Source organism: Sapajus apella, unplaced genomic scaffold (assembly GCF_009761245.1).
Source record: "Sapajus apella isolate SASKATOON/1434 unplaced genomic scaffold, GSC_monkey_1.0 scaffold136, whole genome shotgun sequence".
NCBI lineage: Eukaryota > Metazoa > Chordata > Mammalia > Primates > Cebidae > Sapajus > Sapajus apella.
This window is the reverse complement of record NW_022437076.1, coordinates 2195797-2213974: the sequence shown is the minus strand read 5'-3', so window position 1 is coordinate 2213974 and position 18178 is coordinate 2195797. Positions and strand designations below refer to the sequence as shown.

The window sequence follows — 18178 nt, the reverse complement described above, 5'->3', positions numbered from 1 at the left end:
CAGACGAAGGATTAAAGTGTTAACTAGGATAGACTTTGACAAAATCCTATAAAAAATGTATGCTATTATCTTTGCATAGATCCTATTTAATCAAAGTTCCCCAGAAACCTCTCACTGGGGCTCATCTCAAGGGACAGAACTGGCCACGGATGGTTTTCTAGACCTTGACTCGTGTGGTCCTCTCAGTAGGAACGCACATTCGTGATGTGTCCGGGTTCGGGTCATGACAAGGTTGTATGGGGTTCTGTGTCCTGTCCCTGCACATCAATTCACTGCCCTTTGCTTTCACTCTTCAACAACAAAGGAATCTGCCTTTAGTTTGAGTCCTTGATTGGACACACAGCCTCAGACTTCTCATGGTGCAAAATATACAGCTGAGTATGTCTATTCTGGAAGCATCGTGAATGAGTCTTTTCTTCGTTACTTGAATCCCAGTTTAAATGCACTAGGGATATTAGCAAGGTTCCCTTCTGGTATAGAACCACTCCCTCTTTATTTTAATACAAAATGTCACAGATTAAATTTGGTTGATGAAGTACGTACATATTCTCACTTTCTATTACCTCTATGAATAGATGATTAATGCAAAATATTGAGTAATTTTTAAAAATCAATACTGAATTTTTTAGAAATAATTAGAGAGATACTCAGCTCTGACATAAATGCCCACACAGTTCCTGAGCCTACTTCTGTCAGAGGCTAATCTATAAATAATTCACAGAGCTGACATTACTCACTCTATTGTGATCATCCTTCTCTGGAAGATTTTAGCAACAGTTCTGATATAGATTGCCAGTTATCAGTACTTGGTAATGCAAGTCCACTTTTAATTATGCAGAGGCTGATTATTCAGACTACAAGCTCTTCATGCCCTGAACGGCTCCTTCCTGCTGCCTGCCTTTGAGCATTTTCACTGCTCATTAGCACATATGCCAGAAGGTGGGCATTGGACGAGGTAGGAAGAAGAAACAAAAATCAGCAAAGCACTTCGGAGAAGCTCTGACGAAAGATTTTAAAACAATTTGTAGAATTATTAACTAGAATTGAGTCATTTGGATTCCCTGTGAAATGTATTTACTTGTTCTCCTTAGCAACAGATAGTAGAATTGCCCGCAGAGAGACATTATTCCTGTATTTAATGTTTTTCTTTTTAAAATGTTTTCTTTTTGGGGGAGGAGGGAAAGAGTCTCACTGTGTCACCCACGCTGGAGTGCAGTGGTGTGATCTTAGCACTGCAACCTTTGCCTCCCAGTTTTAAGCGATTCTCCAGCCTTAGCCACCTGAGTAGCTGAGTTTAGAGGTGCACACCACCATGCTCAGCTAAGTTTTTATATTTTGATTAGAGACGAGGTTTCACCATGTTGGCCAGGCTGGTCTCAAACTCTTGACCTCAAGTGATCCACCTGCCTCACCCTCCCAAAGTGCTAGGATTACAGGCATGAGCCACCGCACCTGGCCTATAAAACATTTTCACATGATGGTTCATAATATTTTCTTCATTACATTTGTACCTAGACCTATTTATTTATTTGATGAATTTGGTTGTTTGTTTGTTTTGTGAGACAGAGTTTTGCTCTGTCACCTGGGCTGGAGTGCAGTGGTGTGATCTTGGGTTGCTGCAACCTCTGCCTCCCAGGTTCGAGCAATTCTCGTACCTCAGCCTCCCAATTAGCTGGGACTGCAGGTGAATGCTACCATGCCCAGCTAAGTTTTGTATTTTTAGTACAGACAGGGTTTTGCCATTTTGGCCAGGCTAGTCTCAAGCTTCTGACCTCAGGTGATCTGCCTGCCTCAGCCTCCTAAAGTGCCGGATTATAGGCATGAGCCACGACACCCAGCCTGGTGAGTGGGGTTTTTTTTAAGATTCCTGGCATATATTCAGTGATATCACGATTATTTGATGGTTTTCTAGTTTTCCAGAAAACTTAATGCTTTCTTTTAAATACTGGTATCGTTTGTCTTCCAACCTGTTTTTTTGGAAACACAATTTTCCTCAGGCTTAAACTGAGGCTACCGAACATAATTTAAGTGTTTCTGTATGCCCAGGGTTATCTTTGCTGTACATACTGCTAGGACAGGTGGCTTTGACAAAAACCAGCACAGGGAACACCTTTGGCTAAGTGAAATGTTACAGGTGTACTTTTAAAATGCTGCTTAGCCACCATGTTTTCTTTTCAGAAATGAACAAAATTTTAAAGTAAACTACTATGGGCCTGAAAAGAGCAAAAAAGAAAAAGACAGAAATGTTACAAATATAGTAAAACTTTTTTTTTCTTTCTTTCTTTTTTTTTTTAAATAGAGACAGGGTTTCACCATATTAGGCTGGTCTTAAATTCCTGACCTCAGGTGATCCACCTGCCTCGGCCTCCCAAAGTGCTGGGATTACAGGTGTGAGCCTACTGAGCCAGTAAAACTTTTTTAAAAATTTTATTTACTTATTTTTTCAGATGGCCTGCTCTGTCACCCAGGCTGGAGTGCAGTGGTGTGATCGTGGCTCACTGCAGCCTCGCGCTTCCAGGCTTAGTGGATCCTGCCACCTCAGCCACCCGAGTAGCTGGGATTACAAGTGTGCACCACCACTGCTGGCTAACTTTAAAAATTTTTTTTAGGCCAGGCATGGTGGCTTGTGCCTGTAATCCCAGCACTTTGGGAGGCCAAGGCAGGTGGATCACAAGGTCAAGAGATTGAGACCATCCTGGTCAACATGGTGAAACCTCATCTCTACTAAAAATACAAAAATTAACCAGGCGTTTGGCACGCGCCTGTAGTCCCAGCTACTTGGGAGGCTGAGGCGGAAGAATCACTTGAAACCGGGAGATGGAGGTTGCAGTGAGCCGAGACTGCACCACTGTGCTCCAGCCTGGGTAACAGAGCAAGACCGTCTCAAAAAAAAAAAAAAAAAAAAAAAAAAAATTTTTGTAGAGACCAGATCTAGCTATGTTCTCCAGACTGGTCTTGAACTCCTGAGCTCAAGCAATCCTGCCTGAGCCTCGGAATGACAGGCATGAGCCTTGGTGCCTGGCCTGCTTCAAGGTATCAAGTTCAGGGTAGTAACTGGGTCACTTGTTCTATTAACCAATCAAAGACTCGATAAACAAAGCCCTTGACTAGAAAAGTCTTTGGGAAGAAGCCTCAACAGGTGCTGTGGTTTCTGTGTTCTTCCCTCGTGAACATTAGGAAACTATCTAGAATGCTCCCTACCGATCATTCCTTTTTTGTTACTTTTTTATAAGTTCTCATCGTTGACTGTTTCGTGGTGTGGAGACACCGCCGTTAGGTCCCAGGACTCCAGTGAACTTCGTGTGCACATCACTTGGCTTCCTGGGGACCGGAGCTTGCTGTGAGGCATGTTCCATCTGATTTCTGTTGGACCCAGCTGTGGAGCCATGACTCAGATGGGCTGCAGGCCTAGCTGCCCGGCTCATCGTGTGAGGAACAGACGGCAAGGCCAGGGCTCCTGTCCTGACACATCTTTCCTTTCCTCTTGCCCTTTCAGGATCTAAAGAGGGCATCGTTACTGGCAGCAGGCAGGTGCGCCTGGCCACGGGCATCTTCCCTGTCATCAGCCTGCTGAACCACTCCTGCAGCCCCAACACCAGCGTGTCCTTCATCAGCACCATCGCCACCATCCAGGCGTCACAGCGGATTGGAAAGGGGCAGGAGATTGTCCACTGCTACGGTGAGCCATGCCTCTGCACTGCCGCCCTGCCCTTCTCCAACAGGAAAGGCACGGTGCATGCCAGTGAGCCAGCCGTCGGGCATGGGACTTCACCTGCAAGAGGCAGTGCATACTTAGGCCAAAAAAGACGGAAGGAGGGAAGGAAGGGCCTTCTTACTAGGGCCCTATTGTGGCTGAACTGTGTCTCTCTGTTTAATCGCTGTAAACTTCCTCTTCTGAAAATGGGCTGGGAACAACTTCTTGGCTTCTCTTCCTTCCTGCCTTAGCAACTTGGAAGCTTATTTTAGTATCTAGTTCCACAAATGTTTGAGTAAAGGTTATCTGTCAAATGATAAATAATTGTCCAGACCCTGTGCTAGGCTGAAGGTTTTTAAGAAGTGTTTGACTCTCTTGCTTTAAATCTTGGCTAAGGCTGATCTCTCTCCAGGGCCTCACAAGAGCCGGATGGGGGTGGCCGAAAGGCAGCAGAAGCTGAGGTCTCAGTATTTCTTTGACTGCACCTGTCCAGCTTGTCACACTGAGGTACACGAGATGGCTGCAAGGCCCAGGTGGGAGGCTTTCTGCTGCAACAGCTGCAGAGCGCCCATGCAGGTAATTCTATCTGCTCTACTTTTCCTGGAGGTCAGTTATCCAGCCCAAGGGTGAGAAGTGTTGAGGAGGCAGCCAGCAGGGCCTTCTAAGTGCTGAGAGCAGTAACACCATCTCCACTTTAGCCAGTCATCCCCATGCACTGGTTACTCCTCCAAAGAAACCACAGAGAAAGCTTTCATTTAGTGATGGAGACTGTTCTAGTGCACTCCAGCCTGGGCAACAGAGTGAGACTCGGTCTCAAAAAAAAAAAAAAAATTAGCCAGCTGTGGTGGGTGCCTGTAATCCCAGCTACTAGGGAGGCTGAGGTGGGAGAATCACTGGAACCCGGGAGGCGGAGGTTGCAGTGAGCTGAGATCGCGCCACTGCACTCCAGCCTGGGCAACAGAGCGAAACTCCATCTCAAAAAAAAAAGAACACATGTCACTCTAACAGCAGCCTGGGCAAAGGTGTTACTGTGTCTCATTGACCTGAGAACTATGACTAGAGGAAAATTAGAGGTAGTTTTTCTCCAGCCATCTGGGCCAGAGGAATGAGGGAATGAGCCATGTGTGAGCCACATGCCACACCTCAGCCGTAGGGCACTGGCTATGGGACTGAGGGGAAAGGCATCCTCGTGAGAAACTGGGATGCTGTTGCCAGATGAGAAAGCAGATACTGGCATTTGAAACACAGCAAACATCCACCTTGGAGGCTTCCCCTCTGCCAGGCAGTACAGCATTCTTCTTAGGGGAATCATGAGTGAAGTGCAGAGCTGGCTATGTTAGAAAGCTGAATGCACAAACCCAAGGTCAAATGCAGGACAGTCACACCTAGCACCTTCTGTTACTTTTCTTTCTTTCTTTCCTTTCTTTTCTTTCTTTTCTTTCTTAGATATGGAGTGTTGCTCTGTTGCCCAGGCTGGAGTGCAGTGGTGCAATCTCCACTTACTGCAGCCTTCGCCTTCCAGATTCAAGCAATTCTCCTGCCTCAGCCTTTCAAGTAGCTGAAATTACAGGTGCATGCTACCACACCCAGCTAATTTTTGCATTTTCAGTAAAGATGGGGTTTCTCCATGTTGGCCAGGCTGGTCTCAAACTCCTGGCCTCAGTGACCCACCCACCTTGGCCTCCCAGAGTGCTGGGATTACAGGCGTGAGCCATCACGCCCAGCCTTTCTATTGGTTTTCTTGTGACTTTTTCAAAACCACTAGAAATGTTCGTCATCTCAAGTCCTAGCCCCAAAAAGATATGAGAGGGATATAGAAATGGAAAGAAACTGTGGACTAGACCAGTTCCGTTCCAAAAATGAAATCTCAGGCGGCTCAGCGACTGCCTTCCTTAGAATTGCTGCTATCAAACCAAATTCAGTCAGACTTTGGTCACGATGTATTATTACAGGAGGCTTTTTCCCTCATGAGGCGAGAAACTATGGAGCGATCCTCTAATGTAAGCACAGGCAGCGCTGATAACCGACTCTGGCATTGGAATAAAGAGAAAACTCACTTCCACAGGGAGATGACGTGCTGAGCTGTGGCCGCAGAGGCTGTGCAGAATCTGTCCGCAGGGACCACCTCGCCTCTCGCTTACAGGACCTTCGGCAGCAGGTTGGAATGGCCCAGAAGCTTCTCAGCGATGGTGAACTAGGTGAGGCTGGCTTTGGTCCTCCAGCTCCTTCCCTTTTATTCATTCTGATCCATTTTGGACTCAAGGATACTCAGTACTGATTGAAGGACCAAATGTAATTATCCCCATGCCAGCCACAAGATGGCTATATAGGCCAGTGAGACCAAACCCTAACCAACTCTGTTACTGTGGTGCCCTTGAAAAGGGGCCAGATGACTTAGGCTGTTGTTTTCTTATGCATCAGAGTGCTAAGTTAAAGCACCCGTGCCGAGCAACGGGTGAGCTCGGACATCCGTGAGCTTTGTGCAATTCCAGAAGTTCAGCGTCATTTATGTTAATTCCAGGGCTTAGTGACGTAACTGCCTAGAAGGGTGGGTCTGCCCTCATCAGAGCTCTTCTCTTCTAGAGAGCAGCGGGGCATGAGCCCAACTGGTAAGAGTGTCTTGCTTTTTCCAGAAAGGCAGTTGCAGAGGTCCCCATTACCCTTGAAAACTCTACCTTAGAGCTTGACATTGTGGAGTGTACTGACCTTGCTCTATGAACGTTGACCTTCAGCTTAGATCTCAGGGTCAGGAGAAACCCTGGCCATACGTGGAGGGTAGAGGTGGTCGTGTTGGAAGGCTGATGCTGAAAACCCAGGGCAAATGTGGGGAGGTCTCCCCTGGTGCCTCTCTCTACTGACAGAAAAGAGAACAGCAGCTTTATTGGAACGGACATTGGGGGCTGGTCACAACCCAGGGAGGCCAAGGGGAATTTCCACATTCAACGCAGCTGATTGAGAATTTGAGACCTGGGTTCTCGTTTCTAGGGGTGGGCTTATGTGTATAATGAGGCATCTTTCCTCTGAATTGACAGAGCCAGCCATTCAGCAGCTGTTGGGGTGTCAGCGTGATGCCAAGAGCTTCCTGTCAGCAGAGCACGCCGTGCTGGGAGAGATTGAGGATGGCCTGGCCCAGGCCTGTGCTGCCTTAGGTATGGCTCGGCCTCCGTGTTCTGCCTCAGGAACACGTCTGCCCTGGGTGCTTCATCGTGGCCCAGCCTTGTCTACTTGGTTATCCCCCACTCTGCAAACTGAGGCTGTTGTCCTGTCATTCACCTTCCTCACCCCCGAAAATGTGCATCCACAGTTGGCTGTGGTTCTTTTCTGGAACAAGATCTTTCTTTTCTCACAGGGGACTGGCAGAAGTCAGCTACCCATCTGCAGAACAGCCTCCGAGTGGTTGAGGCTCGCCACGGGCCGTCCAGTGTTGAAATGGGCCATGAGCTCTTCAAGCTGGCCCAGATCTTTTTCAATGGGTGAGTCTTCCCCTTTCCCACTTCACAGGCGAATACTGTTCTTTTCCTAGGCTCTTCTGGGTATTCCTGTTTTTCTATGGTGTTTTTAAAAGCATGTTGAAACTTCCTTATTTCCTCTTTAGGAGAGATCTTTGCCTTCTGTTTTGCTAACAAACTTAATGCTTTAGAATTTCCTCCTGGGAGATATGGGGAAGCTTTTGGATCTCAAATGAGTTTCCCAGAGAGAACTTGGCCAGGCAGTCCCACCCAGCCTCCAGCATAGCTTGCTTCCAGCTCCTCTGGTTAATCACAGCCCCTGGCTTTCTCACTCCCAGTGCTCAGCTGCAGGCTCTCTGCCTTTCTCTACTCTGCATCCTGTTCCTTTTAAAACATTTGTTTGAACCAGGGTTGATTTTACCCCCAGACAACCTTTGGTACTGCCTGGAGACTTTTTTTTTTTTTTTGAGAAGGGGTCTTGCTCTCTTGCCTAGGCTGGAGTGCAGTGGCACCGTCACAGCTCACTGCATCCTCAAACTCCGGGGCTCAAGGGATCTCTGGAGACATTTTTGATTGTCATGACTTGAAACGGGGGTGCCACTGGCATCTAGTGGAAAGAGGCCGGAGGTGCTGCTAGACCTCTCACTGCACACAGGACCGTGCCCCCCACCAGCCCCTGCAAAGGATCCAGCCGCTATCCAGTCAGTAGTGTCAGAGTTGAGAAACCCTGCTTTCAAAAAAAAAAAAAAATTGTTTTTCAATCCCCTGTTCTAAGCAGAGAAAGCCCACTTTGAGGGTTAAAAGGGAAGAGCAGCACACTGGTCAGCTGAAGCCAAATCCACTTTTGCTACTGAGACCACTTAGGAGTCGCCATTTCAGGATTTCTGGGTGGAACTCCTCCGATCTTGGCAGAGCTGCCCTTGGTGTTCATTAGTATGAGAAAGTGTTTAAAGCTTCAGCCTAAGGTTATGAATGGTGAGTGGGCCTGACACCCAAGACACAGAGACAGTCTATTTTGGTCAGAGTTAGGTCACAGCCTAAAATGAAAACTGCTGTATAACTTGTGCTAAATACCAGCTGAATGCTTTGAGGCCGGGCGTGGTGGCGGCGCCTGTAATCCCAGCTACTCGGGAGGTTGAGGCAGGAGAATTGCTTGAGCCTGGGAGGCAGAGGTTACAGTGAGCCAAGGTGGCGCCATTGCACTCCAGCCTGGGCAGCAATCGCGAAACTCTGTCTCAGAAAAACAAAAAGCTTTGAGATTTGCCTGTGTCCGGATCCCGGAGCCTGTGCTGTCTTTATGACTGTTTTCTCACACTCTGCTTTGCAGTGTGTTTGTGACAGTGTCTTAACTGTTCTAGAGGGTAAGATCCTTGATGACAGAAGGATCTGCAGGCCAGGCGTGGGATCTTCTGTTCCTCACAGTGTGTGAGGCCCTCAGTTTGCATTTGCTTCGCTGAGTCAGTGAACTAACTCTACCTGCTCTCACCCCCGGGCTTAGGTTTGCAGTACCCGAAGCGCTGAGCACCATACGGAAGGCCGAGGAGGTTCTGTCGCTGCACTGTGGCCCGTGGGACGATGAGATCCAGGAGCTCCAGAAGATGAAATCCTGTTTACTGGACTTAACACCCTCCCTGTAGGGCCTTCAGTGTAGGGTCCCAGGAGGATTTTGACCACAGAAAAGGAGCCCATGGAGCACAAGTTAAAGAGGCTCTGCTGGCCGGGCGCAGGTTCTGCGGGCCGGTTATGAGGGGTGAGGCGGACTCAAAGTGCAGTGAGAGAGACACCTGTTTTGGTGACTGTTTCTTGAAATGGTTAACTGCCCTCCAGTAAAAGCTCCCAGTCCCCAGGAAAGACTTAAAGCCGGTGTCTGGAGATTCCAAGTCCTTGAGAAGGGTTTTAGCTGCTCTGCAGGGTCTGGATGCCGGCCGGGGTCTTGGCTGGATTCCACCTCACTAAACGCTGATGCTGTGTTTCCCTGGAACATTCCTATGGTTTTCGTGGTAATGAAATGCAGTGCGCCACTCCAGCGGGAACCTCAACTCTTAGCAGTTGTGTTGTAATTGAAAAATAATTAGAAAACAGGAAATCAGTAAGGCTGCTTGCCTCCAGAGACACAGCGCTCCACTTACGCTATCTAGCTCCTGAAATCCTCTTACGGTCGCTGGAGTATAAATTGTGACCAGGGAAGTAACTCTGGAGCCATCTTATTGAGCAGTTTCCTCCAGGAATGACAGCTCTAGGTTTGTTTTCTGCCGGTTTCCAGTGCTTTTTCTCTGCCCTTCGTTCTATACTCAAACTTACAGGAAAGACTTTGTAACACACATGCCTCCTTTCTGAGTTCTGTTTGTTAGCAAGCCTGAATAGAGACTCCTTTTCCTACCAGACCTCTCCAAGCTGGCGAGTAGAATACAGACAGTATGAGAAATGGGAGCTGCAGGGGTTTCCGGAAATGCTGAGGTCATGGATGGTGCTGTTTGTGGTTGAGACTTAAGAGACATTCGAGACCAGCCTGGCCAATATGGTGAGACCCCGTTTCTACTAAAAACACAAAAATTGGTGGTTGGCGCCTGCATTCCCAACTACTTGGGGACCTGAGGCAGGAGAATCGCTTGAACCTGGGAGGCAGAGGTTGCAGTGAGCCAAGATCGCGCCATTGCACTGCAGCCTGGCAACAGAGCAAGACTCCATCTCAGGAAAAAAAAAAAAAAAACACGAGACAGAAGGTAGGGATGATGGCTCTCCTCCACCAGGATGTGTAGCAATAGCCCAGACTGACCACTGGTGACCAAGTAGTTGAGGTGCATTAGTGGGAAAGAATGCCAGCTCCATGCTGCTTTTGAGAGCTTCCAGCCTGTCCAGGCCCAAGAAGTGCCCATCAGTTGCCACTGCACTGTGATCAGGAGGTCAGTAGCCCCGCAGACACCTGCCAGTAGGGTTTGGGACCCTGTTTGAAATACGGTTAGCACTCAAACCTGTGTTGAGTGAGGGGCAGGCAGCATACCATTTCTCCCCACCTGGTAACCCTTTGACAAGGGAGTGGCCAGTGGTTTTTTGATAGCTCACTTTTTCAAGAAAAAAGTGTCATCCTGAGACAGTTCGGTAGCCCCTCTGCTTCAAACGCTGGGCACGCTTCATGCTCCTAGAAAGCCCCGCTGTCCTTTATAAAAGAGGGATGCCTCCTTACAAAGAACAGGGTTAGAATCTTGACTTCTCAGGTCCATTTTCTGTGTCCTTGGAAGCTTTCTTTAAATGATTTGTAAAATAATGATCTCCTTAAGTTACAGATGGCCTCTCATCTGCCCATGTGTGGTTTCTAGCATGCTTCACTGATTATGGGAGCAGGAAATGGCCTCCCAGGAGGATTACTGGTCCTAGTACAGAAACACCCCAGAGCAAAGAAGCGGTCCCTGCTTTATCCAACACAGTTAACTAAAAGTTTTTTGTTTTGTTTTTTTTTTTTTTGAGTTGAGATGGAGTCTTACTCTGTCACCCAGGCTGGAGTGCAGTAGCACGATCTCGGCTCACTGCAACCTCTGCCTCCAGGGTTCAAGCACTTCTTCTGCCTCAGCCTCCCGAGTAGCTGGGACTACAGGTGAATGCCACCGTACCCAGCTAATATTTTTTTTTTTGTAGAGATGGGTTTCACCGTGTTAGCCAGAATGATTTTGATCTGACCTCAGATGATCCGCCCACCTCCACCTCCCAAAGTGTTGGGATTACAGGCATGAGGCACCGCCCCCGGCCTAAAAGTTCTTATAAATGGTGACTTTCTGCAAAGTTTAGATAAAACCAAGCTAAAAGCACAGGACCAACAAGTTCCCAAAGAGCAATTTCTCTTCATATTAAATGTAGCATAGCTCAAAGGAGGAAGAGGAAGTACCAGGAGTGAAGGATCGAGCTCTTTTATTGTATGCACTGAAAGGTAACAGGGGCAGCCTTCGGGTGGTGTGGAATCTGTCCCTCTGGGGTCTTCTTCTAGGGCACTGGAATATGAAACTGGGGTATTAGGTGCCCCTGGGGTCCAGAATCTTCCCAATGAAGAGAAGGGCCCCGGTGTCTGTGTCCCTCAGTACGAAGATGAAAGGCTGGTTGAGGTGATAGTCCAGGGGGAAGGTGAGGTAGGCAGGCTGCGGCCCTGGGCTGGGGGTGGCCCCTGCCCCGTCCTCATTCCACTCGAAGCCAGCCCGGTGTTCCACTTGAGTAAGCTTGATAGGTTTGCCTGTGATCTTGCTAAAGTCTGGTGAATCAAACAGGGATTGCAGCTCTGTAGAGATTGAGAGAGATTTCTGTTAAAACCCTGCCCAGCACCCCAACCGAGGGGTCCAGTTGCAAGCAAGCTGGGATGGCACATCACCGTTGACTTTCTGTGAGGCGTGAAGAGCGCTGAGCTGGCTGAGGGTTAAGTGACTCAGCAAGTCAGGGAGAGATTAGAACACAGGCCGGACAGACTTGACTGGAGGGGCAGTGTTCTGAGCGCCTGCTGCAGGAGGTGGTTCCTCAGGCTAAGGAAGGAGTCTGATGGGAGAAGGCAGTTCAGCCTTCCCTTCTGACATTAATGAGGATGAAGAAATCATCCATGGCCTCCCTACAAGGCTGTGGAGCCCTTGAGTTCTGCTTACCAAAGTAAAGGGCCCGAAAACCCGACCCCACCCCACCCCATCCCCCCGAGAGCAAAAGGGGCTTGCAGACGTACTCATCTCCTGCAGGGACTTGGTAACTTCGCCTTCGTAACTCAGCTTCAGCTTGGGGACGGTCAGGACCGCTTGGACGGTCTTCAGTTCTCGGTCTATGTCATGAATGAACTCAGAGGTGAGGCTCTCTTCTATCAAGGTCAAATTCTGGGTCGCTTTCATGGGCAGGAAGAAGATGATACTCATGCTTCCGGTCAAGGGCAGCTGGGCAATCTGAGACAAGTGAGAAAGCACGTGGGTTAGTCCTTGAGAGCCAGAGAACAGGTGGACATGGCCGAGAGCTGCCCTCCCTCTCCCGGGGTGGGGCCCTGCCTCGTCTTCCCACCAGCCCCTCATCTGTTTAGCAACCCCCCTCTAGGTTATGGCTTTCTGGCAGCGAGCCCTCTCCTGACGTTTCTTCAAAGACTGTGCTGTTGTCTTTCCTCACCTGGGCCTGATACCAACTGAGTATCTGCTGAAAGACTGTCCTCCTGTGGTTCTGAGGAGCTAGAGTTGAATTTTCAGGTCTTTATTTTCTCCCAAAGTCCTTCTGCCAACATTTACTGATCACTCGTTAGGGGGAGAGTGCTGTCCGGGGTGGGAATGCAGAGGCGGCAGGGGGAGGGCTCGGAGGCGCCGCCCCAGCCACCAAGAGCAAAAGCGTCCTCTGAACAGAGGCTCTTAACCCAAGGTCCATGGAATGGGTGGTGTCAGGGTCCCAAGAGCCCCCTGAGGTTGTTGACGGATGTGTGTGTGCACAGCTGTTGGTGTGAGATCCGACAGCTGTGTATATTCCGCCTGCTGTGTGACTCTGGGGATCTGACAGCCCTGCCTGAAACTCTCCCGGGTTCCCGCAGTGCTGTCAGATTCCCAGAGATCGTGTCAGCCATGGCCCAAGGAAGGCTAACAGTCACATGAGAGCCTTAGAATGCCAGCCAGTGGCCCGGCGTGGTGGCTGACGCCCATCATCCCAACACTGTGGGAAGCCAGGGCATGCAGATCACCAGGTCAGGAGTCCGAGACCAGCCTGGCCAACGTGGTGAAACCTCATCTCTACTAAAAATACAAAAATTAGCTGGGCGTGGTGGCACACACCTGTAATCCTAGATACACAGAAGAATCTCCTGAACCTGGAAGGTGAGGTTGCAGTGAGCTCAGATCGCACCCCTGCACTCCGGCCTGGGAGACAGAAGAGTCTGTCTCAAAAAAAAAAAATAAAGAATGCCAGGCTGGGCATGGTGGCTCACGCCTGTAATCCTAGCACTTTGAGAGGCCGAGGTAGGTGGATCACCTGAGGTCAGGAGTTCAAGACCAGCCTGACCATCATGGTGAAACCCCGTCTTTTAAAAAAAAAAAAAAAAATGCCAACAATTTGGAGTTTGTCATTATTTTTCAGTGTTTGTCTTTAAATTCTAGAAGTGAAGTCTCAAGAGAAAGGAGAGAACAAATATTTGAGCGCCCAATCTGAGAGCCCATTTCATAGAACGTTCATCCTTACAGCAAACCCTGGAGGCTCGGTATTGATAACTGTCCCCTACCCCACCTTTTTTTTTTTTTTTTTTTTCCATACAGAGTTTCACCATGTTGGTCAGGCTGGTCTTGAGCTCCCGACCTCAGGTGATCCACCCACTTTGGCCTCCAAAGTGCTCGGATTATAGGCGTGAGCCACCACGCCCGGCCCCCCATCTTAAGAAGAGGAATGGCTCAGAGATCTTATTAAACTGCTCAAAGTAAAACAGCAGGAGGAATATACACAGCTGTCGGGTCTCAAAGGTCATTCTGTTTCCACTACACTGTTCTGCTTCTCTGTCCCTTTCCCCCCCCACCACCACCCCTGCCCCCATCACCCTCCCTGTCCCCACAGACCTTGCAGTTGAGATCAGAATCTAAGCCATAGCGCAAAATAGCCTTAGGGTCTGACATCATGGGGACCCTCACAGTCCTATCTTCATCCAAGTGGAAATCCTCCAGGGAAGTCTTTCTGGAGTCAAACTTTGTTACCCACTGCCCTGGAATGAAATGAATGAAATATTCTGAGACCAGAAAGACAGTGGGACCATGCTGCGTCCCCACAGTAAGTTCTTGAAAATTGCCCGACTAAAGGAACCTTAGCTGTGAGGGGCTCTGACGCATCAGGATCGGCCTGTCTCACTGTGTGTTGTTTGGACCCCACAGTTAGTTCCGGGACCCTGAGTACCGTTCACAAGCAAACTCAGATGGCAACACGTTGATCTGGTTGATTAGACTGTAGATTGTACATATTCTGTGCTAACCTGCAAGAAAAGTAAACTGGTGGCTTGGCACGGTGGCTCACTCTTGTCATCACAGCACTTTGGGAGGCCAAGTTGGGGGAATCAGCCTGAGGTCAGGAGTTCAAGACCAGCCTGGCCAACATGGCAAAACCCCATCTCTACTAAAAATACAAAAGTGAGATGGGCACTTGTAATCCCAGCTACTTGGGAGGCTGAGGTAGAGGTTGCAGTAAGCTGAGATCACACCACTGCTCTCTAGCCTGGGTGACAAGAGCGAACTCCATCTCAAAACAAAAATAAACTTGTGTACACTCCTACAACAGTGACCCTGGGAGACAGAGTCAAGGAAGGTCTGAGCTGGAAGAGGTCTCTGAGGTCCTCGGAAATGTCCCCTCGTAGCTGAAAACGTTCCGAAGCCAAAGAGGTGTCATGACTTGCTGACTCTCAGAGCCCCGAGGGCCATGCTCCTTTAGTTTCCTGTGAGCTGCTCTTTCCCTCGCTGGAGACCAGTGCTTGAAGCAGGAAGCCACTCGGGATTTTTCTCCAGTCCAGGGGGCCACTCTGGCTGGTGCCTCATAGACGGTTACAAAGCATTTTAACAGGGAGGTGCCCCAGCCCCTGCCCGATGCCACCCCACAAGGCCTTCTCTGAATGGAGCTGGCCCCACACTAGGCCTGTGGAACAATCTCCAGACACATCACCACAGCCTAGAGGGTGTTGCTGACCACCTGCTACGTCTCAGGTACAGCACTAGGGCTGCTGTGAAACTTGGGGACAACACACAAGGTGTCTGTGAAGTGGGTGTATTATCCTCACATTAAAGGTGAGAACATAGGCCCGGAATGTGCGCAGAGCTCCACAGTTAGCACAGACAGAGCTGGGATTTAAACCTTGTCTGATTTGGCCAGGTGCGGTGGCTCACACCTGTAGTCCCAGCACTTTGGGAGGCTGAGGGTGGATCACCTGAGGTCAGGAGTTCGAGACCAGCCTGGCCAACATGGCAAAACCTCATCTCTACTGAAAGTACAAAAATCAGTCAGGTGTGGCACACGCCTATAATCCCAGCTACTCAGGAGACTGAGGCAGGAGAATCACTTGAACCTGGGAGGCGAAGGTTGCAGTGAGTCAAGATTACGCCACTGCACTCCAGCCTTGGCGACAGAGTGAGACCATCTCAAAAGAAAGAAATCTTGTCTGTTTCAAAAGCCAGAAATCTTATTCAGTGCCCAGACCGAGACAGGCCCAGTGTTCATTCTCTTCTCTTCTCTTCTCTCTCTCTCTCTCTCGCTCTCTCGCTCTCTCGCTCTCTCGCTCTCTCGCTCTCTCGCTCTCTCCACAAGTCTCTGACACTCTGTAGACATTCATGTTTTCCCTTGGATTATCTGACAAGCAGATACGCTCCAGGTGAGTTCAGTTTCCAGATCCTCCCCCAGCTGTGCACGTGTCCATGTTGGGCCAGGTCTTTGCCACCTCCCTTTTCCAAGCCCGCTCTGATGCCTGCCCTCTACCCCAGGTCAAAGAAGTGGAAAGCTGGACATGGTAATAATCCCAGCATTTGGGGAGGCCAAGGTGGGAGGATCACTTGAGCCCGGAAGTTTGAAACCAGCCTGGGCATCATAGCAACACCTGTCTCTTAATTTAAAATAAATTGAAAAGGGCCGGGTGCAGTGGCTCACACCTGTAATCCCAGCACTTTGGAAGGCTGAAGTGGGAGGATCACTTGAGCCCAGGAGTTCAAGACCAGCCTGGGCATCATAGCAACACCCTGTCTCTTACTTTAAAAATAAATTTAAAAGGTCCAGGCGTGGTGGCTCACACCTGTAATTTCAGCACGTTGGGAGGCTGAGGCAGGTGAATCACCTGAGCTCAGGATTTCAAGACCAGTCTGGGCAACATGGTGAAACCCCCTCTCTACTAAAATACAAAAAATTAGTGGTGGCGGGCACCTGTAATCCCAGCTACTCGCGAGGCTCAGGCACAAGAATTGCTTGAACCCAGGAGGGAGAGGTTGCAGTGAGCTGAGATCGTGCCACTGCATTCCAGCTTGGGCAACAGAGTGAGTGAAGCTCCATCTCAAAAATAAGTAAAGTACAATACCATAAATGAGAAAGCAGTGGAGAAGCCCTCACCCTTGAAGTGTGCCACGCCAAGGAGGAGGATGCTGACATCACTGGGCATCTCCTTCGTGGACCTGGCGAGCTTCCCTTTCATCTGCGTCTGTACCCAGTTGTTGACCTCCTGAAGGTCCAAGCGAGGGTTGCCTGTCAGGACTCGGGGCCTGGTTCCATACGACTTTTCCAGGGGTGCGACAAAGCTGGATCTGATGCGCAGCTCTGCGAAGAGGCGGAGGAGAGGTGAGCGTGCCATCTTTCAGAGCCTGCAGGTTCAGGTTTATCGCTCGACAGGCCCTGACTTCCCAGCCAGCATCTTTCTGTGACTTGCTGGCACTTCTGCTGGCATCCCCAGGCAACGGGCAGGGCGTGGCAGATACCCCACCATGCTGTTCATCGTCATGCCTCCGCCTCCCATCACCTCCCGCGGCCCACTTCCTCTTTCTGATTCTCTTTGGGCTCATGAGCCCTTCCTCCCTCTGGTGCCAGGCCTGGCCTGAGCCTACGTGACCTGTGTGTAGAAACGAATCCCCGGCCTGGAGCATAGAGCCCACATCCCTCAGGCAGCTTGGGCTGGAAAGGCGACTCACTCCTCTCAAAGATGATCCGGGAGGCACTCCTCAGGTTCTTCTGGGGAGCAGTGACAGTGTCAAGCAGCTCCTTATAGGTGCCATGGATGTCTGGGCTGCTGATGAGGTCGTAGTAGAGAGCCCGGTGAATGATGGATTCTGTTCGCTGCTCCGCTCCTGCCGGAGACAAGGATGTGGACCTTGATAACTGCACACCAGGGCCCAAGTCAAGCCCCTTACAGAACACAGATACCATACTCATTCCTTTTGTCTGCTGAGGGTCCAGGCAGGCTGATCTCAGAGAAACTCTAGGTGGCCAAGGAATTTTCCTCCTTAGAGATTTTCCTGAAGTAGGTCAAAGACATCAAGCCTAGAGGTGGGAGTGAGGGCACCAGTCCCTGTACTCCTCCCATCACAGCCCTTAAGACCATTCTGGCCGGGCACAGTGGCTCACACCTGTCATCCCAGCACTTTGGGAGGCTGAGGCGGGCAGAGCATGAGGTCAGGAGATTGAGACCATCCTGGGTAAAATGGTGAAACCCCATCTCTACTAAAAATACAAAAAAAAAAAAAAAATTAGCCAGGTATAACGGTGTGTGCCTGTAGTCCCAGCTACTCGGGAGGCTGAGGCAGGAGAATCTCTTGAACTTGGGAGGCAGAAGTTGCAGTGAGCCAAGATTGCACCATTGTACTCCAGCCTGGGCGACAGTAAGACTCCGTATCAAAAAAAAAAGACTAGGCCAGGCATGGTGGCAGCGCCTGTAATCCCAGCTAGTTGGGAGGCTGAGGCAGGAGAATTGCTTGAACCTGGGAGGCAGAGGTTGCAGTGGGCCAAGATTGCGCCACTGCACTCCAGCCTGGGCAACGAGCAAAACTCCATCTCAAAAAAAATAAAGATTATTCTGGCCAGGCGTGGTGGCTCATACCTGTAATCCCAGCAGTTTGGGAGGCTGAGGCGGGTGGATAGTGCCGTGGAGCTCATGCTGGAGCCCAGGAGTTTGAGACCAGCCTGGCCAACATGGTGAAACCCTGTCTCTACTAAAAATACAAAAATTAGCTGGGCATGGTGGCGAGTGCTGATAATCCCAGCTACTCCAGAGGCTGAGGCAGAAGAATCACTTGAACCTGGGAGGCAGAGGTTGCAGTGAACCGAGACCACACCATGGCACTCCAGCCTGGGCAACAAGAGCAAGGCTCCATCCTGGGGGGTGGGGGAGGATGACTATTCTGTAGTTACCTGGAATTAGTTTCCCCTGTGAACCCAGCTATGTCCTCAGTAAGGGCAAGCCCATACCTGCTTGTGGGCAGTTACGTCTCCAGAACCTAGGCTACTGGCTGGCACCGGCTCCTTTAAGAAATGCAAGAATGGGGCCGGGCGCGGTGGCTCAAGCCTGTAATCCCAGCACTTTGGGAGGCCGAGGCGGGTGGATCAC

The 18178-nt window shown here is 49.9% G+C and overlaps 2 protein-coding genes across 8 annotated transcripts in view; one reads left to right on the top strand and one right to left on the bottom strand.

Annotated features, from left to right (window-relative positions):
- SMYD4 (SET and MYND domain containing 4) overlaps positions 1 to 9182 on the top strand; it is a 44894-nt gene extending 35712 nt beyond the window's left edge. For 4 of the 5 annotated variants that reach the window (XM_032263434.1, XM_032263435.1, XM_032263433.1 and 1 more), the window contains 6 exons: positions 3497 to 3679; positions 4107 to 4270; positions 5760 to 5892; positions 6727 to 6843; positions 7044 to 7167; positions 8642 to 9182. In XM_032263434.1, the coding sequence (XP_032119325.1) occupies positions 3497 to 3679; positions 4107 to 4270; positions 5760 to 5892; positions 6727 to 6843; positions 7044 to 7167; positions 8642 to 8780 (860 nt within the window). In that variant the 3' untranslated portion in view covers positions 8781 to 9182. The remainder of the gene's footprint in view (positions 1 to 3496; positions 3680 to 4106; positions 4271 to 5759; positions 5893 to 6726; positions 6844 to 7043; positions 7168 to 8641) is intronic. The other variant, XM_032263436.1, reaches the window with a different exon arrangement.
- A 1847-nt stretch (positions 9183 to 11029) lies between these two features.
- SERPINF1 (serpin family F member 1) overlaps positions 11030 to 18178 on the bottom strand; it is a 16784-nt gene continuing 9635 nt past the window's right edge. For all 3 annotated transcript variants that reach the window (XM_032263441.1, XM_032263438.1, XM_032263440.1), the window contains 5 exons: positions 16767 to 16922; positions 16195 to 16398; positions 13680 to 13822; positions 11837 to 12047; positions 11030 to 11407 (listed from right to left, as the gene is read on the bottom strand). In XM_032263441.1, the coding sequence (XP_032119332.1) occupies positions 11148 to 11407; positions 11837 to 12047; positions 13680 to 13822; positions 16195 to 16398; positions 16767 to 16922 (974 nt within the window). In that variant the 3' untranslated portion in view covers positions 11030 to 11147. The remainder of the gene's footprint in view (positions 11408 to 11836; positions 12048 to 13679; positions 13823 to 16194; positions 16399 to 16766; positions 16923 to 18178) is intronic.